Genomic DNA, 22,314 nt, shown 5'->3' with positions numbered 1-22,314 from the left:
AAGTTAGTGCCCCATCTGCTGAACCATGGCACCAGCTGTGCGCACGCCCTCCGTTGCTGCATTCAAGTATGTTGCTGGAACAAAACACTCCTTGTGTTTGGGAACAAAACCCCATGAGTCCAAACCATAAGTCATTCCAGCAAGAACAGATACACCAAATTGCTCAGGTTTCCATCCCTATTAATTCTGTAAGTTAACCACAAATGCCTACTGAGTTTCTAAAGGGCGCAAGGGCTTCTTAAGAAAGCACAGATGAAAGAATTAATTAATCATTTGGCACTGCAAATAAACAGGTACATTCAGAAGAAAAAAGCTGGGGGTTTTATAACTCCATGTAAGGCCACAGCCTCCTCTTCCAGTATATAGGGCTTCTCTAAGCCTTAAAGTGGTCCTAAAGCGGAGGTCACTCTAGGCAGGCATTTACAGACTTGAAGAATCCTCCTCAGTCATGACCTTAAAACCTGCCCGAGGCCAAGATTTAACCTTTTGCATGCTGTACAACCAAGATGGATTGCTTTGAAGTTTTTAATGAATGAATGTTTTAACAAAAAATAATATTAAGCCATTATCAACATTGTACCTAAGCAGGGGCTATATTTCTTGCAATGCTGCCAGAAACGTAAACTCTTATGTAGCAAACATTTGCCATAATTTTCCTTTAAAAAAAACAAAAAGTATCAAATGCCCTTCCTTTATTTTACCATGGCAATGAAATAACCACAATCACAACTATCCTGTTATATTAATTTTTAACACTCTGCTCTTCTCTTCATAGGCAGTCAACAATGATAGTGGCACACAGATGAGCAGACCTGCCATCAGTCCAACTCAGTGCAAGATGCCAGCCTGCCTGCAGCCTCTGTCTCTGTGCAACTAGGTGGTCATTGCTGCAGACCCCTTGAGGCTTCAGCTCTGCCTTTCTATTCATCACCATAACTGAAATCCTTTCGGTTTTGGTAAAAAAGCACACCTAAAATATAACTGGAGAGTATCAGCCCTTCCAAATGAATGCTCTGAAATGACCACAAACTGGGCTGCAAGCCCAGCGCACCAGGGAGGCGTTCAGGCTGTGAGTTGCAAAGGAGCCCAGAAATTAATCATCCACCTTCCACGACTTTTCACCTGGTATTGGCTACTTCACTTCCTCAGGCTCTGGTAAAAAACACAGACATGAAGCAATTCCCAAAGGCAGTCACAGCCATGAAAATCTGTTTTGGCTGCTGATGGTCTGGTATGTCTCATTAGATAGCCCAGCTAAATTAGGACACAGTTTTAGGCTTCCCATGCTCCTGTGAGCAGATGTAGGACATCCTACGGAAAAGACTTGGCTCGTGAAACCCTGGTGTGTGGCAGAAAGGCAGCTGGTTTTGTGCATGCTGGCTTTGTTTGCTTCTTGCGTCTCTCACTTCTCACTCCAAAACTGGATGCGAAGCTGCACATCTTTTTACCTGTATTGGTGAGTAAAGAGGTGGCCAAAGCTCACTTCTCAGTGGCAAAAACCGGTGGCAAATCCCCACCGTTAATAACCTGCCCAGGGAGACCCATAATGAAATCCAGCCCTAGAAGCAGCCTGCTCCTGGGCCACAGAGCAGGCTGCACCAGCTTCTGCCTCTTCGCTCTGTGAATTACAGCTTGCTAGCACAGCACTAGATAGAACAAAGATGAAATTTTCTTCTCAAGTACTCCTGGTGGGCAGAGCAGCCACCAGCAGAAGAAAAGTATATTCACCACTTCATCCAACTGACTTGAAATCTTGGGAATTGGTGGGTTACATTGACTGAAAAATGATTTATCCTAAAAATCCTGCAATGCATCGCCTTCTTAATGGCAGGCAAGGCACCAGACTGGAGAACTGAGCACATAAATCACAACAGTTGGAGACACAAGAGCTACAGCTAAAGCTGTCACGTCCTCTGGCTATCAGGTACACCTCAGGGGGATGTCTCATGCATGCCAAGAGGCTAGAAATAAACCTAGCTGCTGGGTGTTGTTTGATACCTGGCTGCTTTTTGTTGATGCTTGGCTCATGTTATTCCACTTTGGTGTCTTAGCTGGATCTCCACGTGGCCATCACTCTCATGCCTGACTCATTTTAACCCTTTGCTTCATCCCCTGGACATCTGCTGTTTTGTAATACCCCACATCCATCTTGAGTTCCTCTCTCAGGTCCCAGGCAAGCCCCCTGCCATCTGCTGAGCTCCTCTGCTGTATGAGTCTCCCTGTATTCATCTTTACCGCAGGCTGCTTTAGTTATGGCTAGACAACTGTAAGTTGCCCCAGGTAACTCCTTACTCATCTGTGTCTGAAAATAATCATAAACCACTATTAAATCACGAACTGCTTTTTAACTGACCAGCAGTAACTTAGTGTTTTGCTGAATACTTATGAAAGGGGATAGGTCCTCTACAATTTCCATTTCTAACTAATAGCACTCACCACTAATAACTTCTAGAAATGGTGGTATCACTCTGTTGCTTTTCACTTCTTTCTTTAGCACAGAGTATTTACAGGACCATTTACTTAATAAACTGTACATTAAAAGGCATCTCCACTGTGATGTACTGTTAGTGTACCCTAACAACTGGATGTAACAGTGAGAACTACTTCATGCCCACCTGCAACTGCAGATGTGCTGAAGTACACGTTGGTCATTGATTACATGATGTAGGACTCAACTTTAGCTTTAATGCTTCAGATGATCAGCATGTTTACATAATTACTGGTGCAGAACACTGCCTTCTATTTCAACGGACAAACTGTTGGATAGCTTTTAAACAAAAAATGAAATCGGATAGAATAAAATAAAATCATATTAAAATAAAACATAAATAAAATCTGTCTTCCCCCAAGTCAGGGTGGGCAAAGCAAGCAGGCCTTCTGGACCCAAGCCCAGCACCCTGCCAGGTCCCAAGGGAGGTCCAGCAAGTCTTGCTGCTTGATGTGGGAGCAGCTCTACCACAGGGGCCACCAAGCAGTAACAGCTGCGAGCTAGATCTTGGTTTACCAGCTTCTGGACTCAGGAAAGGAAGGAGTAAAAGCCAGACTTCTGCATCATTTAATGAAGTAATTTCAGCAGTTATTACTCTTGGTGACTTGATGACCCAGAAGAGCAAAGTCCTCTGCCCATGTGTCTTCTGGGACATCCTTGATGGCTGGCCTCCACCCTGGTCCACCAACAGAAAGCTGTGACCTACCACCTGCTGAAAGAGTCCTGACCTGGTGTGATGTGAAAGGAAACAAACACTGCTGGAAGCATTTACAGGGTCAGGCCCAAATGCAAAGTGAGGTCTTGGCCTCATGTACTGCCCTGTCTTAACCACACAGGAGAACAGCTAAGAAAAAGAAATGTGACTATCTTCTGCTTAAAAGCAGCAAATTCCTTGGAGGAAAGAAGAACCATTAACAACCACACTTCTTTCTTTAACTGGCAACAGGTCAGACCAGTATGACTGAAACACACGCACACAGTGGTGATAATCTCACAAATACTGGATATAATAGTTGCTCAAATACTCCCAGCGAAAACTGAAACTAAAAGTCACAAGACATACCACAAGGCAGACACAGAATAGTATCTATAGTGAAAACATAGATTACTCAGCCAGCACTGCTGGTGGAGAATTGGTAAGGGTGTGTGTGTATACTGCAGTCCACACCCTAATGACCACAGAAATGGCAAGATCTGCTTCTTATTTTAGTCAAAGAGATAGCACCAGCCTTGCTTGTAAGAGACTTGGAAACCCGTGCCCTTACAGGCCATGACTACTTGTTACCCCACTTCGGTGCCATGTAACCCCTTTCACTCACCCTATCTAGCCTTCTAAAACTTGAGCAACACAGAGCAATCCTGTTTCAGGGCATGCATGAAATCACTGGGAGGAGGAACTGGGGACAAATGGGCCACCAGTCCTTGCCGTGTGCACCACCAGTGGCACAGCACATGCACTCCCAGTTATGCTACGGGTCTGGAATAAGGTCTCCATCCCTCAATCCTCCTTTGAACAGACACATGCACATACTTAATATCATCTAATAGCTAATAATCTTATTTTTACTGATCTTGCAAATGCTCACACACAAACCTATGGCAGAGAAGTTATATGTTATGGTTTACTTGGTTGAGAAGAGGCTTTAGGAGTGGTCCCTAGGTGTGCAGAAGTTTCGTTTTCTTTACAGCACTGTGACACTTCCATTGAGCAAGCCCACACAGCCTCATGCTTTGGAGGAGACCACAGTGGCTCTTGGAGCAGCAACTGTTGCCCAAACAGTTGAAGCTGTCCTGTACACAGCTGTTCAGAGCTTCTGCTCTTACTGCACTGTGGAGCATCATCACCGTGGAGCCTCCCACTTCACATTTACTCCATCTTCAACTGACAAGCACAACACTACTGAAAACCTCAAAGATCTCCCTCTTCAATTCCCTTCAGAAACTCTCTGGGCTCCAATACAAAATCAGGAAGCCCAAACAGGTGGAGATACTGGGCTCCCTCATCCCCAGCTGTCCACCTTGTTCCTTGGGAGTCAGCCCTGCAGAATGAGACCCCCAGTATTATACAAATGGAACTACATTTGTGGAGCAGCATCTGGCCTCCATTTACACATGGAGTAAATGCAAACTTATGAGTAAACTCAAGGAGGTATATCTGATGTGACAATGGATTCTTCTCAGCCTTTGCAATCTTGACACCAAGGGTAACAGTGAAGAGAATTACCTGCTCAGTGTCAGACCAAAAGTTAACTGAATTCAACATTTTCTTGATAACAGTGATAGCAGGAGAAGTGTATAGGCAAAAAAAGGAAATAGGGCATGCTCTGTGCAGGCTTTCTTGGAGAGTATGTTGGTTCTTCTGGCAAATAGTGATGCAAAAGCTTGCTGCATGGGACTCTGCAGCAGCCCTTAAGCATAAACAATCTGTGCTAGAAATTATTTAACCAACAAGATGAAGATGGCCAATAATTGCTAGAATAACTAGTTTCCAGAATTAAAGAATCAAGCTAACTACCGAGTCCTCTGGACAGGGAAAAGGACAGATTTCTTTGGTACTTTCACTAAGTGCTTTTCTTGTGTAGTTGCAGCTTTTCTATTTAGGAGGTGAGCAAGTGCAATGCTGAACCCTTCTGCTGTCCAACAGAGAAGCACTGGACTCTTGACAACAATCATTCAGCCTAACCCTGAATGTTAATTGCAGTTAAGTGGAACCACGCTGACTGACATCAGCTGGTGGTCCGGCCCAAGCCAGCAAGGGTGGAAACAGAGTGAAAATAGGTCAAGACATGGAGAGAATGATGAATTTTTCCACTTATATTCCTAAATATTAGGACAAAACCTTAATGTTCACAGAATCACAGAGTGGCTAAGATTGGAAGGGACCTCTGGAGTCATCTGGTCCAACACCGCTGCTTAAGCAGAGCCAACTAGAGCAAGTTGCCCAGAACTATGTCCAGATGGCTTTTGAAGGTCTCCAAGGAGGGAGACTGCCACCTCTCTGGGCAACTTGTGCCAGTGCTCAGTCATCCTCACAGCAAGTCAGTGAGTGTTTCCTTACATTCAGACAGACTCTCCTGTATTTCATTTTGTGCCCCTTACTTCTGGTTCTGTCACTGAGCACCACTGAGAAGAGCTTGGCTTCATCTTCTTTACATTTCCCCTTCAGGTATTTTTAACAATTTGTAAGATTCCCCCCGAGCCTTCTCTTCTCCAGGCTCTCTCAGTTCCAGCTCTCTCAGCCTTTCCTCACATGAGAGATGCTCCTGTTCCTTTATTATCTTCATGGCCTTTTGTTGGACTCTCTCCAGTACATCCATGTCTTTCCCTTTTTTCATCTTCTTTGCAGCAAGGGCACATTGCTGGCCCATGTTCTTCTATTAGCTTCAATGCGGCTCAGCATTTCTAGAAGACTCTCCGTCTGAGAGCTTCAAGTTCCATGAAAACATCGAGTAAACTCTGGAAGCTCACCAAGAGGGACTGCGAGATCAATTGATCCATTTTGAAGAGACATCTGGGTAAAAAGAAATGCTCTGCATCAAGCTAACTGGGAGCAGAAGGGGGTCAAGGACTGGGAGTTCAGTCTTCCTGCTCCTACTTTTAGCCCACATGTCTGTGTTTGCCAGGACAGAAAATTTCAGGTACTTCCTCCTAGGTTTCCCTGGTGATTCATGCCACTTTCATCCTAAGCAGGTAACAAACATTTTTTAGCCTTTAGGAAACAGACTTAAAAGAGGATCAAAACTGCTTCAAGCAGGGCCTAAATTTTGCTTTGTCCAAGCCTGTGTTGACTAAACTGAACCTGATCTGCTTAAACTATGTGTGCCCTCTTCCCTGTGGGGATTTCTCTGCAGCAGTCCAAAGGCAGAATAAGAAAATGTGCCTGAGCTAAGAGGAAATGGAGGCCACACCTTTGCAGACTGGAACAAGCTGGGAGAAAGCAGTTTTCCCTCTCAGAGGGCTATCTCAGCCTGGTGGAGGGGACTAAGAATTCATAAGGGACTCATTTTCACTACATCTCTAAGACTATGCTACGTGTGTTCACAAACAGGTGTATCTCATGGCAGGAGGAAATGTGAAAAGTAGGACTCATACATCAAATTCTCAATTGCTTTAAGTCAGAATAACCCCTGCCAGGTTAATAATTTTATACTGGTTTACAACCACAGGAGGCCATGCCCTGCGCATTACATGTCCATTCCTAGGCACCGGAATCCTTTTTGCTGTTGGACAGATGCAGCTGCACAATTCATGGTTGTATCATTATGAGCCCTTGACAGTGCTGCCTCACGTTATTTTTTCCTCTCTTCATTTTATCCTAAGCCACTGACATTTTGGTAAAGCCTAGAATATTTGAAGGGTTAAATCATGTCTTGTCTCATCTCTGCCTCTTGCTTTTCTCATAGCAACAGTGTTCACAGGAGGGAGAGGCAGAGAAGCTTGCCATTGCCGTATTGACAGAAGTCAGCACTTCAGATCCCTGTGACTGCCTCAGAAATAAAGATCTTGTCATATTCACTTTCATCTCCAGCAAGTGCCAAGTTATGTCAATGTCAGTGTGAGAAGCTGCTCTGTCTCTCTCTTCCTTTCATTGGTGCCACTGAGACACAGACAAAAGATAAAGATGACAAAACACCCAGACACGGTTTGTGTTCAGCTGGTAAGAGTTTTGCAAATCAGAAAGCTAGCAATGGGATTTTTCTTTCCAGAAAGGATCAGACACTAAGAACAGGCTAGTCTTCCACTGACCCACAGAAATCCAATCTATCATTTTTCTTTAAACTGCAATTAATTAAACATTTTATATAAGACTGCAAAAGACAAAGCAGTTGATGAAGACTGAAGATAAGTGAAAGATACGAAATGATTAGAGGTAGGAAGTTGCTTTCAGGCTTTAAATACAGTGCTTAGGAACCTGCAGAAGCTGCACAGCCAGTTTGCTAACAAAGATCCAACAAAAATAATGGTTTGCATTTCTGCCTTTCATAGTTTTAGGGCTAAAGGTTGTCTGATTCCTGGTTAGGTGACTCCCTTGGGCATAGATGAGAGCTGCAATCATCTCAGTCAAATAAGCTAATGTGACTTTGAAAGAACCCACCAAAGGCATCTATGCAGAGGTGAATGTCTCTGAAGAGCTGTTTATGGAATAAATTTGAGCTGGAGTTCATTTATCTGCATTTACAAATGCTTTAGCACTGCCACATTACACTCATGGGCAAACACACATGTGCACTGAAGTTACCAAATAATTAGATGTGATTTTTAGTGTCCAAGAGAATGAAGCTTCTCATTTCTTTTTAGGCTCCCTCCTGAAGTTCTTGCTGATCTCTACACATTAAGCTCATCTAACCTTGCTGGGGAATTCATTACTTTTAAGTCAGAGCATTCAAGTCTTTTACCTAGTCTTGGCTCTCAGTGTTTTCTCATTTAACATTTATTACAAGAAAATCCATCTTGCACTTACTTTCAGGTGGGTACTTAAACAGAAAAAAAGATGGCAGAGCCCTCCCACAGTGCATCCAGGGTCTTTTGAAGACATATCCAAGAAATGCTTTTGAAGAGCTGCAAAGATTAACTTGACTGCTGTTACCTACTTGTGAGAATTTCTGTTACTGCCTCTCACAGCCACACTCCCCTTTTAAATCATTAATGAACATTCATTCCTCAGCATCCTCCATGCTACTTCATCCTTTGCAGGTGACTGAATCTACTCAACAAATTTTTGACTTTTCTGAAATACACTTTAATAGACTGCGCAGACATGTCAGCTGTGCCTTCTGGATTTTTTTTAACTTTTGCTATTTATGGTAGCGACACCATTTTCATCACCAATAACTCATCCCTGTGAGCCAGAAAGCAGCAGATCATCTCCAGATCACCTATCCTGGCATAAGAAGGTGTGTGGTTCAGACACCACCTACATGTAGCTGTTTGCTTGGGTAATCAGGCACTCAGGACAGCTGCTTGCCCTCAGCCTGCTGCTTGGGGGGCCAGAGAGCAACCCACTGGGATTACTGGGAACTGAGCAGTGCACTCTTGAGTGAGCACTTCATGGTTACTCTCTTGCACAAGGAGGTCAACCTTCCATCAATCCCAGAACACAGAAGTTTTGGAGCCCAGGTGCCTGGCAGCCTGGGCCTGAAGGAGCTCTCCTGGCATACAGCAAAAGCTTCGCTGAAAGCAGCACATTTCTACAGAACAAAGTATTTGCCAATCCAAAATACTTAGAAAGTAACTGACTGGATCTAGAGCAGAAACCCTCTTTCAGCAACCCAATGTGTAGAGGATAAAAGGAAACAGAAATAAGCATACAAAATCTGAGTTTAGAGCCAGAAAGCACTGAGCAGCACACTCCCCAAATGCAAACAGTACAGGGATTGGGGATGTGATCACAGAAGTGGCTCTAAAGGGCTGACCTTCCCTCCTTCATCCCCATTAACTGCCAGGGATATGCACACTGGCAACTCCACGCTCCCACAAAGTATTTATTTTTTTTTCTTCCCCCTCCCCTTAATGCTGGCTGGTACTTTAAATTAATTCACATAATATCACACAACCACCTCCATGAAGCAAGCTTTCTCCTTGCTTCTGTTTTAAATGTTAACACATCTACATATATAACCATACTCCAGAACTGTTTAGGCAAAACTACTGCCCAATTCCTCCTCTACTATACATGGGCTTTAGCAGAGCTGCATTAGCTTCTGCCTAAACATCTGTGTGCATGTGGTTCAGACATTTTGAGAAACAATCTTCTCTGAGAAACTGCTTCTTCCAAGGTTTTGCTTTCTTCAACTAAGCAAGGAAACCAAAAGAACAGCTCATGGGTGATACAGGAAGAACGAGGGATGTTTGTTTGTTTTTTTTTTCTTGGAGCCCAATAAGCAACCTACAAGAGGAAAGAAGGACCACATTGCTTTTAAGTCTCTAGAGGACATCTAGACCACTAAGGCTAATGTTCTATTATTTGTTATAAAATCACTTCTAGTATATTTGTCTCCTTGTTTCCTTCTGTTCCCCATTTGTCTGTCCAGATACATCTACCGTCTCTTGCATCAAGGCTGCACGATCTTTAGTGCAGAGACCGTATTTTCATTGTGTTCATACAGTGGTCAGCGCATGAAGGCTCTTGTCCACCCATGCTAGCAAGAAAGAAGGCTTGGAGATAGATGGCGGCTGGTAACAGAAGCAGCTGACAGCTCTTAACTGCTCAAGGAGAAGAAATTTAATTGGTTTTATGCAAGAGCCACTCTGAGTACAACAGCTGTATTTTGTAAAATACCTTTCCGACAGATTTTCACAGGCTAAATGATGACTTCTCCTCTTGCCACCATCTGCTTAATTGCAGCATGCTTGCTTTTTGCTTTGCATTTGGATCAGAGAGCACTAAAGCACAATCCCCTGCCTAATGACTTCAAACCAGACGCCTCTGGATCTGTTTTGAAGAGCACATGAGTCAGGCACTCCCTGCGCCCCTCGCTTGCCCCACTGCAGCTCCCACCCTGTTCCTGATGGATGGTCCCTTCTCAGCAAAACTGTGCCACTGTGGCCAGCCAGTTCGCTCACAGCAAAGCCATAACCTACTTGGGACACTTGGCACAACTGCCCACATGCCTGACCCACAGGTACGACCTGTCACATCATTGTCACCTTGTGCTGCAGAAATTTTGCTGCAACCACCCAGCAGCTCACTGGAAACAGGAGAAGGCTCCCAACAGATAACTGCTTAAATCAAATAATGTAATCTGAAACCTGCTCTGTCACATGATTAACTGTTTACCTTTTAATTGCTTGTAATAATTGGGTGGTGGCAAGTTAATGAATTTCACAGTACATGTCGCATATCACCATGCCACGTAGCTGTTTCTTCTGCAGCCACAGCAGAGCTAAGGGTAAGACTGTGAAATTACTGACAGAAGACAATTAACCCTGTCCACTCACCATGGGAGAAAGGATGCCTCTGAGAGACCCATTCAATCATTCCCCTATCTTTTGCAGAATTCAACACACAGCCTCTTTATTTTTGGAAGAAATCCACTACAAAGCCGTTTTACCCTCTGCACAAGCCCTTGTGCCACCAGCCTGGTACACGCTATCCCTGTGGGCTGCTGGTTCTGGCACTAGCAACCACAGGCCACGAGAGGAAAGGCTTGGGGACAGGGCTTAGGTGGCACTGCAGAGCAGGAGCTTTTGTACCTTTCAAAACTCTTTCCTTTCCCAGTGCACGTTCTGGGGAAAAGGCAGAGGCTAGGACTTTTTATATAATGTGTTTTAACCACCCTGTTGGATTAAATGGAAACACATCTTCCCATAATAATAAATTGTTACAGCATAGACTGAGAAACAGGCAAACACCAAAACCCCAGGAGAAATCACTCCTGACGGAAAGCAAACAGCTGCCAGAGTTGCTTCCAAACAACAATTAATGCAGTAAACTTGTTCGTTTCGTGGCTCTCTAATTATAGGGGAACCTTCCACAAAGTTGCCATTCACATGGATGTGGGCAAACCACTCTGTGCCTACAGTCGGGGGACGCCTCCTTTCCAGAGCAGGGAGTGCTGGCCCTTGTCTGTCCCCAAACCAGCCTGGCAGCTGGCTGCCTGCCAGAGAGCACAGCCAGCTCCAGCTCCCACTGCCTACATGCCAAACAAAGCTTCACAGCATCTGCATTTCTGTCAGCTGCTGTCCAGTCCCTGTAACTTGCTCAGGTCACCAACCAAATCCAGGAGGACTCAGCAGCTTGGGCATCGCTGATGCCTGTCAGTCACGATCGTCTAACAGGCCCACAGCGCAGGGAGTTCCCCCCGTTGTGTCCTGGCACTCTGCAACTAGCTGCTACTGGGTCTTGACCCGGTTTATGGGCATAATCGAAGACAGAAGGGGGAAACTCAGATCAGAGAAAGAGCTGGCTGCAAGGATGAACTTCTAGCTGTCCTCCACGTGACTAACGCTGCCAGCTACTTCCCTCTCTTCCTTCCTTCCTTCTGCCCTGTGGGAAAATACGATGTGGTTGGGGGAGGAAAACAGTCAGAAGGCAACATATCTGAAGGTAAAAGCTGATGAAGCAGCCAGCAAGATAATGGGAGAAGAAGCTGTGCTACCAGCAAGCACCAGTGTTCAAAATCCAGCGAGCACTGTGCAGCCCTGTGTCTGCCGCAGCACAGGCTCAAGAAGGAGAATGAGCACATGTGCTGCCTCTGAAATCTCCTGGCAGGAAGCATCTCTGCTAGCCCCGTGCTCCGCCGGAAAGTTTTGGCAGTGAGAAGGCAGGACCATGGTGGTTACCAGCACAGGGGACTATCCAAGCCATTCCACACACAGCTGCAGCTCTGTACAGATCTGACTGGAAACCAATGTTGATTCGTCTCCAAAAACCATGGGGAAGCCCATGTATGCAACACTATGGAACAACCCTGCACAGCCTTTCTGTTGGAAATTACTTTCGCTGTTCTTCTCCTGAGTAGGGCCAAGCACACCCCAGCAGGACAGAAGGAGGTGCTGTACCAGCGACCCTGACCACAGCATCAGCGGACCTCACTACCTGCATGGACACAATGCAGTCATGGAGAGCAAACGGTCCTTTTGTGCTGGGTGCCACCACTGCTGCAGCTGGTAGATACCACCCACGGTATCTACCCACATGGGATGGCTTCCAGGTCTGTGCCTGTCCATAACAGCCAAGAAGTGACTGCCACTTCTTAGGGAACCCCCTGGGCAATTCAACAGCCACAATACCTTCGTGACTTTACCCGCCGGGGGACACTCAGGAAAACTAAATTATATTCACTAAATTAAGAACAGAAAGCTGTTTAGATAAATTGTGCCTAGGCCTCTGAAATAGAATTGAAGTGTCATCAATTTAACTCACCTCCCTTCTCACCCCTTTAATTCTCAGAATGAGCGTACATACAGAGTTTTAATGAGGTTTAATTAATCTTCTTTAAAAGGTAGCTTAGATTAACTTTCTTATGTTCCCCCTGTAGACAACTCATGAATTATGGTATTCAAGCACCCTGCCTCTAAGGATTCTTGCACTGTGGGAACATTTCCTGCTCAGAGTTCTTCAATAGTCAAAATCTCTATGCTATCTTTTATGCCTCTTTCAGTTTACTGGCCCAAGTGGGTCCGCAAGAGACATTTGTACAAACTACTGCAATTAGTTAAAACCTTCTCCCTCTTACTTGATAAAATTATAGGGTCCGCAGGGACATTCTAATTTAGGAATGATTTTACTGATTTAGGTCTATTTTGTTAAGGATTGAGGATTTGCCTACCAATGAACTTGTACTGGTTTTAACAGGCCCGTATCGTTAATGGAGGCAAACTCCAGGAGACAAGGCATATATTTTAGCAAGGACAACCTGGTTTAGTTGAGGTTCAACAGATGTCTAACTGACTTGAGCTGAAACAACTCACACTTATGTTGCACAAGTGAGTTATTGTGGGCTAAGGTAGCCTCAGGTGCTGTAGGCAGCAGCTACACTCCATGCAGCAACTCCATGCACGCCCACTCTAGCCCCAAGGCAAGTGTTGAGTAATTTGAAGGAGGACAAGTAAGAACTTCTCACCTAGCACAGTGCAAGACAGCAGATGGGCAGTAACTGCAGAGGACCTGATGGACAGCAACAGCATAACTCTGGGTAGTCTAGACAACTGTTGCAGCATTTTACCAACTCTGCCTGAAGCTGTACCTTTGGTTAGCTGTTATCCTTCACAGACGCAACATTTTACTTAACGTGAGGTACTCTTAAAATGCACTATGAGTGTATGTCCAAAGGGAGCCTGCACAATGCAAATTACCTCCTAAAACAACTGTGTTTAATGGGTATGGACAAGGTTATGTTCATGTTCTCTTGAACACTGATCTTTGCATTAAAAGGAGGGCCAAGATGCACATTTGAATTGCTGTGCCATGGTGTTCATGAGACAGGTTCGCATATAACAAAGCAAAACAACTACAACATCTTATGCTGCTTTCCTGTTCTTCCACTGCTTAAGGTTATGCAAGTGGAAACACATAGTGTTGTCAAATATGTTGAGAACGAGATCTGGAGAGTACTCGATTTCAAAATGAAGTTTTCATATGTCAGTGGGCTTCCATTGGTCTTAAGTTACAAAAAGGGTCCACACAAGTGCAGATCTTTCAGGGTCCGTGGTGCAGAAACACTGGATGCACTGGAATTACTATTGAAAAGGCCTCCCATCAGGCAGGCTTACAGAGTGGTTAAGAGCAACCACACTCCCTCCCCCTACCTTCACCCCTACAGAAAACATACTCATGGTAAGTCATGAAATAACTGCCAGGTAGAAACAGAGCTAAAAACATTATTATAGAGGGGAAAAAACCTCTGAAGTGGCTTCTCTCCCTAACTATAAGCCTACAGCTTGTACACGGAAAATGGATAGCCACTGACCGTCACTGACTCACGTCCTTACCACTTTCACCAAGGTCCCAGCTATGGCAGGGCAATTGCTCTTGATTGACATGCAAGCAAGCAAAGGTTGGTTAGTACAAATAACTCCTGCCTGGCACTATCAGCCAACCAAAAAGTCAGCACCACTGTAATGTACGTTTAGACCTTTCTGGTTCCCCTGTGCTGCACTCAGGCTACTGCTGCTGTCACTTTTTTAACTCCCCGGTCCCTTCACAGCTTCTGGTCTCGTACTCATTAACACAGCATATCCCAACCTGCTGGAGGCAGCTCTCCCAGATGTAGATTAAATACTTCTAGCATTTTACTGCTTCCTCACAGAAATGATTCCCAGACCAGAAAACTAGCACAACAATAAAATCCACATGAAGAAATTAAAAATGAAGTGCGACAAGCAATCCTCGCTAGCAAAAAGGTCAAGATTTTATTTTAAAAAGAACTTTTTTCCTACAACAAATGAATGCTATGCCTTGTTAAAAATCATGACAATACAAATTAATTCCAGGATAACAAACCTGTATCAATTTAATTACTGCAAACTTCCCTTGCTGACAGAGAGAATAAATATGACACAGTAAGACAGAGGACATGGCTTAGAAGTAAATGTTGTTTCTACAAACTACTCTAAGGTGTAAATCTTGAGGGCCAGATTCTCAGTTTCACATAGGTCAAAACAAAGCAATGGAGGACTCTTCCCTTGGTGTCAGGCAGTGTCCCAGCTGTAAGATTTCTTACCTGATACCTTACATGCCTATGGGGCTGATGCAAACCACATAGACAAGCCACCCTTTCACCAGGAAGGAAGAAAACACATTTATGCACGACCCAGGGGAAGCAGAGGGTTTTGATAAGGGTCTACAATACCTTTGTTTAATGGGTTTTACTTTTTGTGTCTTATAAACCAGGAATTCACAAAAAGGTAAAGAGAAATGAAGAGCATGTTGAAACCTCCCGCCCACGCCACTTTGTTCAACCTGTGCTTCAGGTCTAAGAGACTAAGACCACCTCTCAAAAGCAGCCACTAAATTTGAAAGCCTAGGGCCATAAAGAATTGACCCCAGCTGACACACACTGTAGTGTTACAGCAAATCTGTTGTTCTAGAGGCAGGTTTTCTGATAGCACAGGGTATTTTGTTTTTAACCACTACACTGTCTGGTTTGCTTTGTGGCTGCTGAGATGGAAAAAAAGCACTCTGCATTTTGCTTTCAGCTCTTGCAATGTGCTTTTCCACTCCTTTAAAGTGCAAGGAGCTGAATCTACATTTAGGAACTTTCCGGAGATAACAAATAGGTCCCACTGGGCAGTTTTATGTATTTATTTTGTCTTCGTTCACAGAGAAAGGCAACAGGCAAGGGAGTTCAAATGAAGCTCAGAGAAGCCAAAAAGGAAACCACAGGGTTTATTTTCCTCTTCAGAGCTTATGTTTAGTGAGGCTTCATCCCTCAGTACGAGAGAGGTTGTGCTGTGTGCTTCTAGAGGTTTTTAATACCTTGGGTCACCCAGACAGATTCTGTGAACTCAAATAATCCTGATGTTGACAGAAAGATGCAGATAAACGCTCTTTAATTCTTCTCTTCCAACTGTCTCAGACCTCTGGAGACATACTTGGAGAGATGTTCCAGTTTCAGTGGCAAAGGTCTTCTCTGACAACACACTTTGGGAACGAAGTCGGATTGTTTATCCTCTGGTGGTAGTTCTGCTCTTTTAGGTTCACAGAGTATAAAAGGAGAAAACTCTTTTCTAATCTCTGCTTCTGTTTATCCCTCTAACTCCAGCTTCCTAATTTCACCAAAAGAGAAAGGTCATCAAGTTGAGACTGACAACTCAGTGTAGTTACATGAACTCCTGTGCATTGCTCCATGCTCAAAAGCAGTTTTAGTTCTTTTACTTCTCTCAGTCATGACTCTACTCTTGAAGGCCCTGCAAGTTAACAGGAGCATCCTGGAGGCGCTTCAGCTTACATTGCCTATAAGCAACCATGAAGCATTAACATTTCAGTTTGTGCTTTGTAACTGGGTCACTCTATGCTGGCAACCAAAAGTTTGAGTGGTATAAGGCCCTTCTTCCAAGCCATGACAAAACTGCCACTGACTTCAACAGCACAGGAGTACCAGTCCTTCCCCCCAGTTCTGGGGGTCTGCTTCTTTCCTCAGAGATTGCTGGTTTGTAATTAGTCCAGGTTATAGCACTGGTGAGAAATGGCTCTACTGGATTAAAGAACCCAAGTCTAATAATTAATCCAAGGACTAATTTCTGATCCTTTAAATGGAGGCTATCTTACAAGAAAGCTTCAGATATGCAGTCTGCTATTACGGTACTTTTAACAGCTTTATCCTAGACATGGAGGTTCTTTCCTTCAAAAAGGGACTGCATAGAGAAGATTGAAGATTTTCCTTCCTCTCCAGCATTTTTTTTTTTCCTTTGATGTCTTAAACACAAAGAAATTGAGGTATTTGTGTCTCTGGGCAAGCTGTGAGGTGGTGAGGCTGGTGACCCCTTCTGTCCCAACATATATACTCTATTATGTCACTGTATGCCAGAGGACTGGTGTGGGTGCTGTATCACATGCTAGGGTATTAAATGCATAGCTAGTAGGCATACGTCCAGCAAATAGTTTACTGGGAACAGATTTGATGCAAATAAGAAAAACAATCACCCAAACAATGAAGTAAGGGGTGCAACGTCATTTCAGGTCCTTTTATTCAGGAGGTCTTTGGCAGGGACTGTTTTATTCTTCTTGCCAAAGTGTGGCCAGCTGAGCAAGCAAGCAATGCGTGCAACTTGCAATAGGTCAGTAACTTCACAGAGGTCAATGAAATTGCTCACATGCTGAAGCCAATGAAGCCAACCCAAGTTCAGGTAAAATGTGTGCTTATTGAGCTCTGCCAAAATCAGCGCCTACCTCCTGAATAAAGTCCAAAGATTGCTGCAGCTTCCATTACCTCTTTAAAAAGTTTCCCTTCCACTCTGTAAGGAAAATGTCTTCTCCCGACAAACTGACAGAGCTTTTCCTCTACACTGTGAGAAGCTAAAACATGAGCAATACCAGATGCACCCTGTGTTAGTTACCAAATCTCTGCCACTTTAATCCAATTTAACAGGACAAACTGGTGCATGTTAGCATGGACCTTTGTCAGCCTGTGACCTTCAGCTGATGTTACAGCTGCTGTCCTGAAGAACATGACTTACTCCTTAATCACGTAACACAGCTGCACAAGGCTGTCAAGGACAGAAATGGGGAAACTTAGCACCACGTTCAACATTTCGTCCAGGAGCAACACACTAGGCTTATATTCTAGCCATGGCAGTCTCCTCTAGTGTCACCAAGTTTGTCATGGAAGAGATATCTACAGTAGACAGAAATAGGGATTAGACAATGTCCACACCAAGACATAGTCTCAGTCTTGGAAACTGATGCACACAAGTCCACGATGTGCTCTTTGGACAGCTGAATTTTTATCTCTCTTCCAGCCCTATTCACATGTTGAGTTAATCAGAGTCAAGAAAATTCCATTATTATGCCATAAATGTATAACATTTGCTTTTGTTTAATGTGACATTTGAGTTCGGGAAAAAGCCTTTGCTCTGAACAAATTATTGACTAACATTGTATATATCTCATTCCCTGATCTTCTCTGACCTTTTCCTGTAATTTCCACAAGATTTTAAGCCACAAGTTTGGCAGACCTATTGCCGAGAAAGGACTTTCACCACCCCCACTACACAACCGTGGGTAATGCATGCAGAAATAAACAGCTGGGGCAAACTCCCTCTCACTTCGTTACTGATTTCCATCAACAGCTTTGCAATAAGAATGGATTTGGCCTTTTACCCTGAACAGGCATCCACCTTGTTAACACTTCTGGTTGTTGAAGAAAGCAGATCTGCAAAGAAACTGTTTCTTGTAGCCCTGATCCTGGCAAATCACTCCACATCACCTCCTATGAACTTTCTAAATCAGGATGTTATTTAGTTCCCAGCTCACCACTGAATTAATTTAAAGCCGGATACTGCCCATAGCCAACACAGACTCTCTAAAGAAGAAAACACAAAAAAGCTAGCAGATCTGTTAGCAATGACACTGCTGAAGCCTGGTTTAGAACGGACAATTTACCTCACATCTAAGCAGGGATGAGGCCTGATAGACAACCTTCCTGTGATTAAGGTTTTCCCATGGTACTCTTCACGTGGAGTCTCTGGTGTGTGTTAACACAGCTGGGTTCACAGTTCAATTATGTGAATTCTTTGATGTCTCATTATGCAGTTAAGCCCATGCTCCAGTTTTTCCCTGAGGCTCCTCTCCTCTCTCCAGACACTAATTTCCATGAAGCTCCTAGGAATCTTAAAATCTCTGATACTGCTGTCACTGCCACAATCAGCCAGCAGTTTCAAGAAGCATTTGGCAAGACAGAGGCTAGGGGGAAGGCAGACAAGGAACAAGCAGGCAGTCCTATCACATATCTTTTTCTGAGAAAACGAGGTTAAACACACCATTATACACTCCAACATGTATCAAGCAACAGCAGGGGTGAAATACCATTTCTTGACCCAGCAGAGAGAATCTTACTCCATGCTCCATTTTCATGACTGGCCTTTAGATTATCCTGCTCTTTAAAACAGTTTTAGATACAGAACTATTTCATATGGTGATGAAGAGGAAATAGATGTTTTAAGTGTGAGAAACTATTTCCTATCACTTGCTGTAAGTCTATTTGTTTATTAAAAAAATTACCACCCAGGAAAATCTCCTTCCTCTTCCCCCTAAAAATCCACTCCTGTCACTCTCTCCCTTGTGGCTTATCCCTCTTATCCCTCCACACAAGCTCATGCTTTTCTTTAATTAAGCAAAAGAAAGTCTTAAATTCTCCTTTTGCCTGGAATTCCCTACTTTGCCTCTCCTCATTGCTACTAAAAAAAATAAAAATAAAAATCTAACACTGAAGGCAAATACCAGTATCTGGTCTTAATGGTTTTGTATCAACAGCTTTGATAGAATTTGTTTCCAGTGACCAAATATGACCACGATTCAACCATAATTGCATATTCACTTTGTTGCCTATGCCAGATGTGAAGCTTCACATCCAAAACCGCTACTGCAGCAACACACAATATTTAATGGAAGTCACGTTATTACCACATACTGGTCTGCTTGCAAAACTGTATTTCAAGGTCTAGAGTTTCAAAACAAGTCTTTACTCTCAAACCCTCTGGATCTTAAGGCATGAAATCTGAGCCTCTGCAGTCTCTACTTTTAGATAGTAGGACCATATTTAACTGCACAGAAGCTCTGGCATTCTGGGTAAGAAATTTTCAATGAATGAGCAAAATTGGAGACTGCTTAAGAAGACTTCAGCAACACAGTACAGAAAGACAAATAAAGAAAGCCTGAGAAAAGTAATGAATTTACCTGCAGTATTAACAGCATCTGAATAATAGAAGGTGGAACTCTGGCTCTGGAACGTGATAATGCATCTTCCAATTTAATGTTGAGGGTAATTATATTCCTAAAGTGCAGAAGAGCCAGCTGCCGAACCGAGGGCTCCTTCCCCTTAGAAACAGAAACAAAGCAAGATGGATTATAAGCAGTGTGAAACTGAGTTTCAAATTCCTCTGTCAAAATTCCTTCCTCCGCTTCTGAGGGATTACAAGAATGGTAAACCTAAATGAAAAGCAAAAGAAACATAACAAAGGACACAGAGCAGCCTACAAGTCTGCACAGTGAATTTGATTTGGCAGTAATGAACACTGAAGACAATGACTGAGTCTGATTGTGTGTGAAGATGATGAAGGGTTGGGGTGGGGAATCATACCTGAGTGCAGGATATATACGAGCATTTTGTATTTTAACAGTAACAAAATGTATCAAATGTTTGGAAAAAAAAAAGGCAGGGTTGAAAAAGGGCTGAATTTCCATTATTTCTCAAGATTTTGAGTATTGGCTGGGTACTGTCTTCAAATTATGCTGGGAATCCTGACTCAGCCCATCTGTGTATCCTCCTTTTCTCTACAGTTAGGGAGGCTTCCCTATAAGGCAGGAGCAGAGATGAAGTTTCATATTGCATTTTAAAAGACATCTTTTTGCAGTTCAAGAATACTTTCTCATTGATGAAAACCTCAACTGAAGAATACAATGCTAGCTCTGCCTGCAGAGATGAACGCCGCTTGCCTTATGAGGGGCTGTAAAACTGTTCCTGTTTCTAGCATCAGGGTTTCTTCCTTGGGTATATATGGCTGCACATACATATTCTTGCCTGCAGTTATGAGTGCTGCCAGACAAACATTAACAATTCTGGAAAGTCTGTTATTCAGCTGGTACTGACTTATCTTAGTTTGGAATAAAGAAGCCTGACCCAACCCCACATCACCCATGCCTTTTCACTTTTTTAATTACTTATACTGAAACAAAGAAAGCCCCAAACTGCTTCAATTGTTAATGAATAAAATTTACAAGAGCACATAAGCACCAGCTGTGCTTTTGGAAGCAACCTCAGAACGTCAGGCGCCTAGATCTATTTGAAATTACATAGGACTTAGGGCTCTTAACCGCTCTGTGTTCCTTTGAAAAGTCAAGCAATTATTTCCATCTGAAAGGTGAGGAGACTTGTGTTGCTAAATTATTTTCAAAGGCCTCAGGAACATAACAGTGAAAAGGGGTATTTGGTGCAATTTTCAGAAACATCTGAGTGAGTTCTAATTTAGTCAAGTGCTTTGGAAAACCAGGTTGAGAGCCTACCTGTATCTGTAAGTGCCAAAATGCCTTGTATTTAAATTATGTGGCACTTAGAAAAATCTCTCATCATGTTCTAACAGGTTTTTAACACCAACTTATTTCTATCATTTTAAAGTTTCTACAGTAACACACAAGTTAATGGGTGAAGTAGCCTGTATGCTTTTAGAGCTCTTTCAAAACTAAATTATGCGTAAAGTTGCACCTTTTCCACTGAGTTGAATCATGCCTGTAATTATCTGCAGATGCAACATTTGGACAACCATTCTAGGCATAAAATCCATTTGGAAAAATGGGAGAAGTTTTCTGAAGTTTCTCCAAATATGTTCAGGCACCAAGTTCCCACTAAAATCTGCAGGCATCTAGGAGAAACTCCAGACGGTCGCTTCTACCTATCCGGTAGAGATTTCCTTAGGAGTTAAGTGATAAACAACATTCGGTGGCCATCACTAATTACAAGATTGAGCCTTCATCCAAATCAGATCAACTACCTATAGTGGACTTTGAATTACTAGAGTCAAGTTCTGTGCTCATGTAAACTGGTCTAACTCCACTGACTATTGCTGTCCATTTACAGTAGCATAGAATTTGACCTTGGAAATAAAATTCCTTTTCAAAAGTGGAGATACTTCAGAGACAAAGTCACACTGCAGAGAAGGAAATGCATATATTTAAGTCAACACAGCTCCACTTATTTTACTGTATGTGTATTTCAGCTTACCATTCATAATCTTTTTTGACTTTTAGTGCAAGTTGGCAGAAGGGCTAACCATCCCCCTTGCACTTCACTTCTGTTTTCAAAGTTCCCCTTCATCTTTTTCACCCAAGCACTTCAAACTTCTCTGTGTAAGTAACTTATTTCCATGACATGACTATACAGAACAGCTGCACTGGGAGGTTGGCCCAGGGAGAGTTACGGACTGCATCAATCTGTTGATGAACCAGTAAAGTTGCTTTTTCCAGTTTTTCAAGATTCTATAATAAGAATAAGTTTTCACCTGCACAGGATAGAAAATAGCCTGAAGCATGGGCAGGACATCACTGAAGAAAAAATCCCAGGTTTCAGCTAACGTATCCAGTAGTTTCTGCCCTGCAAAAATGCAAAACAAACTAGTGAACCATTTAGGCTGTAATCAGCTAATTGCAAAGACTAAAACATAAAGGAAACAACGTGAATCTGCTATTATACACAAAGGTGAATCATGTACCAGCTACTATTAGCAGTACGGAATTAGTATTCCTTTTAGTGTATCAGATCATTCACTATTTGTATCTTTTCAGGTGACACATGTAATGTTCTTAGTAAACTCACAGACTTTGAGGTTAAAGCTTACTTAGAAAAAAACCATGAAGAGCAAAGAGTAATAGCCCAGGTTACCCCCTCCTCTTCTTGCAGTAATACCTACCTACCGGACAAAGCAATGGAGGACAGCAGTAGGAGGAGGACAGAGCAGGTTAAATGCGGAAGCATTCCTGCAGAGAAATCTCCCCCACCGTGCTTCCCTCTGCCCTGCAAGCTGCAAGGCAGCAAAGCAAACTGCGCTCTGTGGAGATGCTCCACAAAGCGACCCCTCAAACTGATCCCCTCCCTGCATCTCCACTTAGATAGAAAATCTCACTCAAGATTACGGAAAAAGACAATAGTGTTGCGGCTCTATTTTTTACTGTA

The 22,314-nt window shown here is 43.3% G+C and overlaps 1 protein-coding gene across 6 annotated transcripts in view; it reads right to left on the bottom strand.

Annotated features, from left to right (window-relative positions):
* The window catches only part of PRR5 (proline rich 5), a 94,172-nt gene that overhangs the window by 9,437 nt on the left and 62,421 nt on the right, over positions 1-22,314 (bottom strand). For all 6 annotated transcript variants that reach the window (XM_037389064.1, XM_037389061.1, XM_037389063.1 and 3 more), the window contains 2 exons: positions 21,644-21,735; positions 19,326-19,466 (listed from right to left, as the gene is read on the bottom strand). In XM_037389064.1, the coding sequence (XP_037244961.1) occupies positions 19,326-19,466; positions 21,644-21,735 (233 nt within the window). The remainder of the gene's footprint in view (positions 1-19,325; positions 19,467-21,643; positions 21,736-22,314) is intronic.

The sequence above is a fragment of the Falco rusticolus genome, chromosome 5, assembly GCF_015220075.1.
Source record: "Falco rusticolus isolate bFalRus1 chromosome 5, bFalRus1.pri, whole genome shotgun sequence".
NCBI lineage: Eukaryota > Metazoa > Chordata > Aves > Falconiformes > Falconidae > Falco > Falco rusticolus.
The sequence above is the reverse complement of the archived record's forward strand: the minus strand, read 5'-3'. Positions and strand labels throughout refer to the sequence as shown.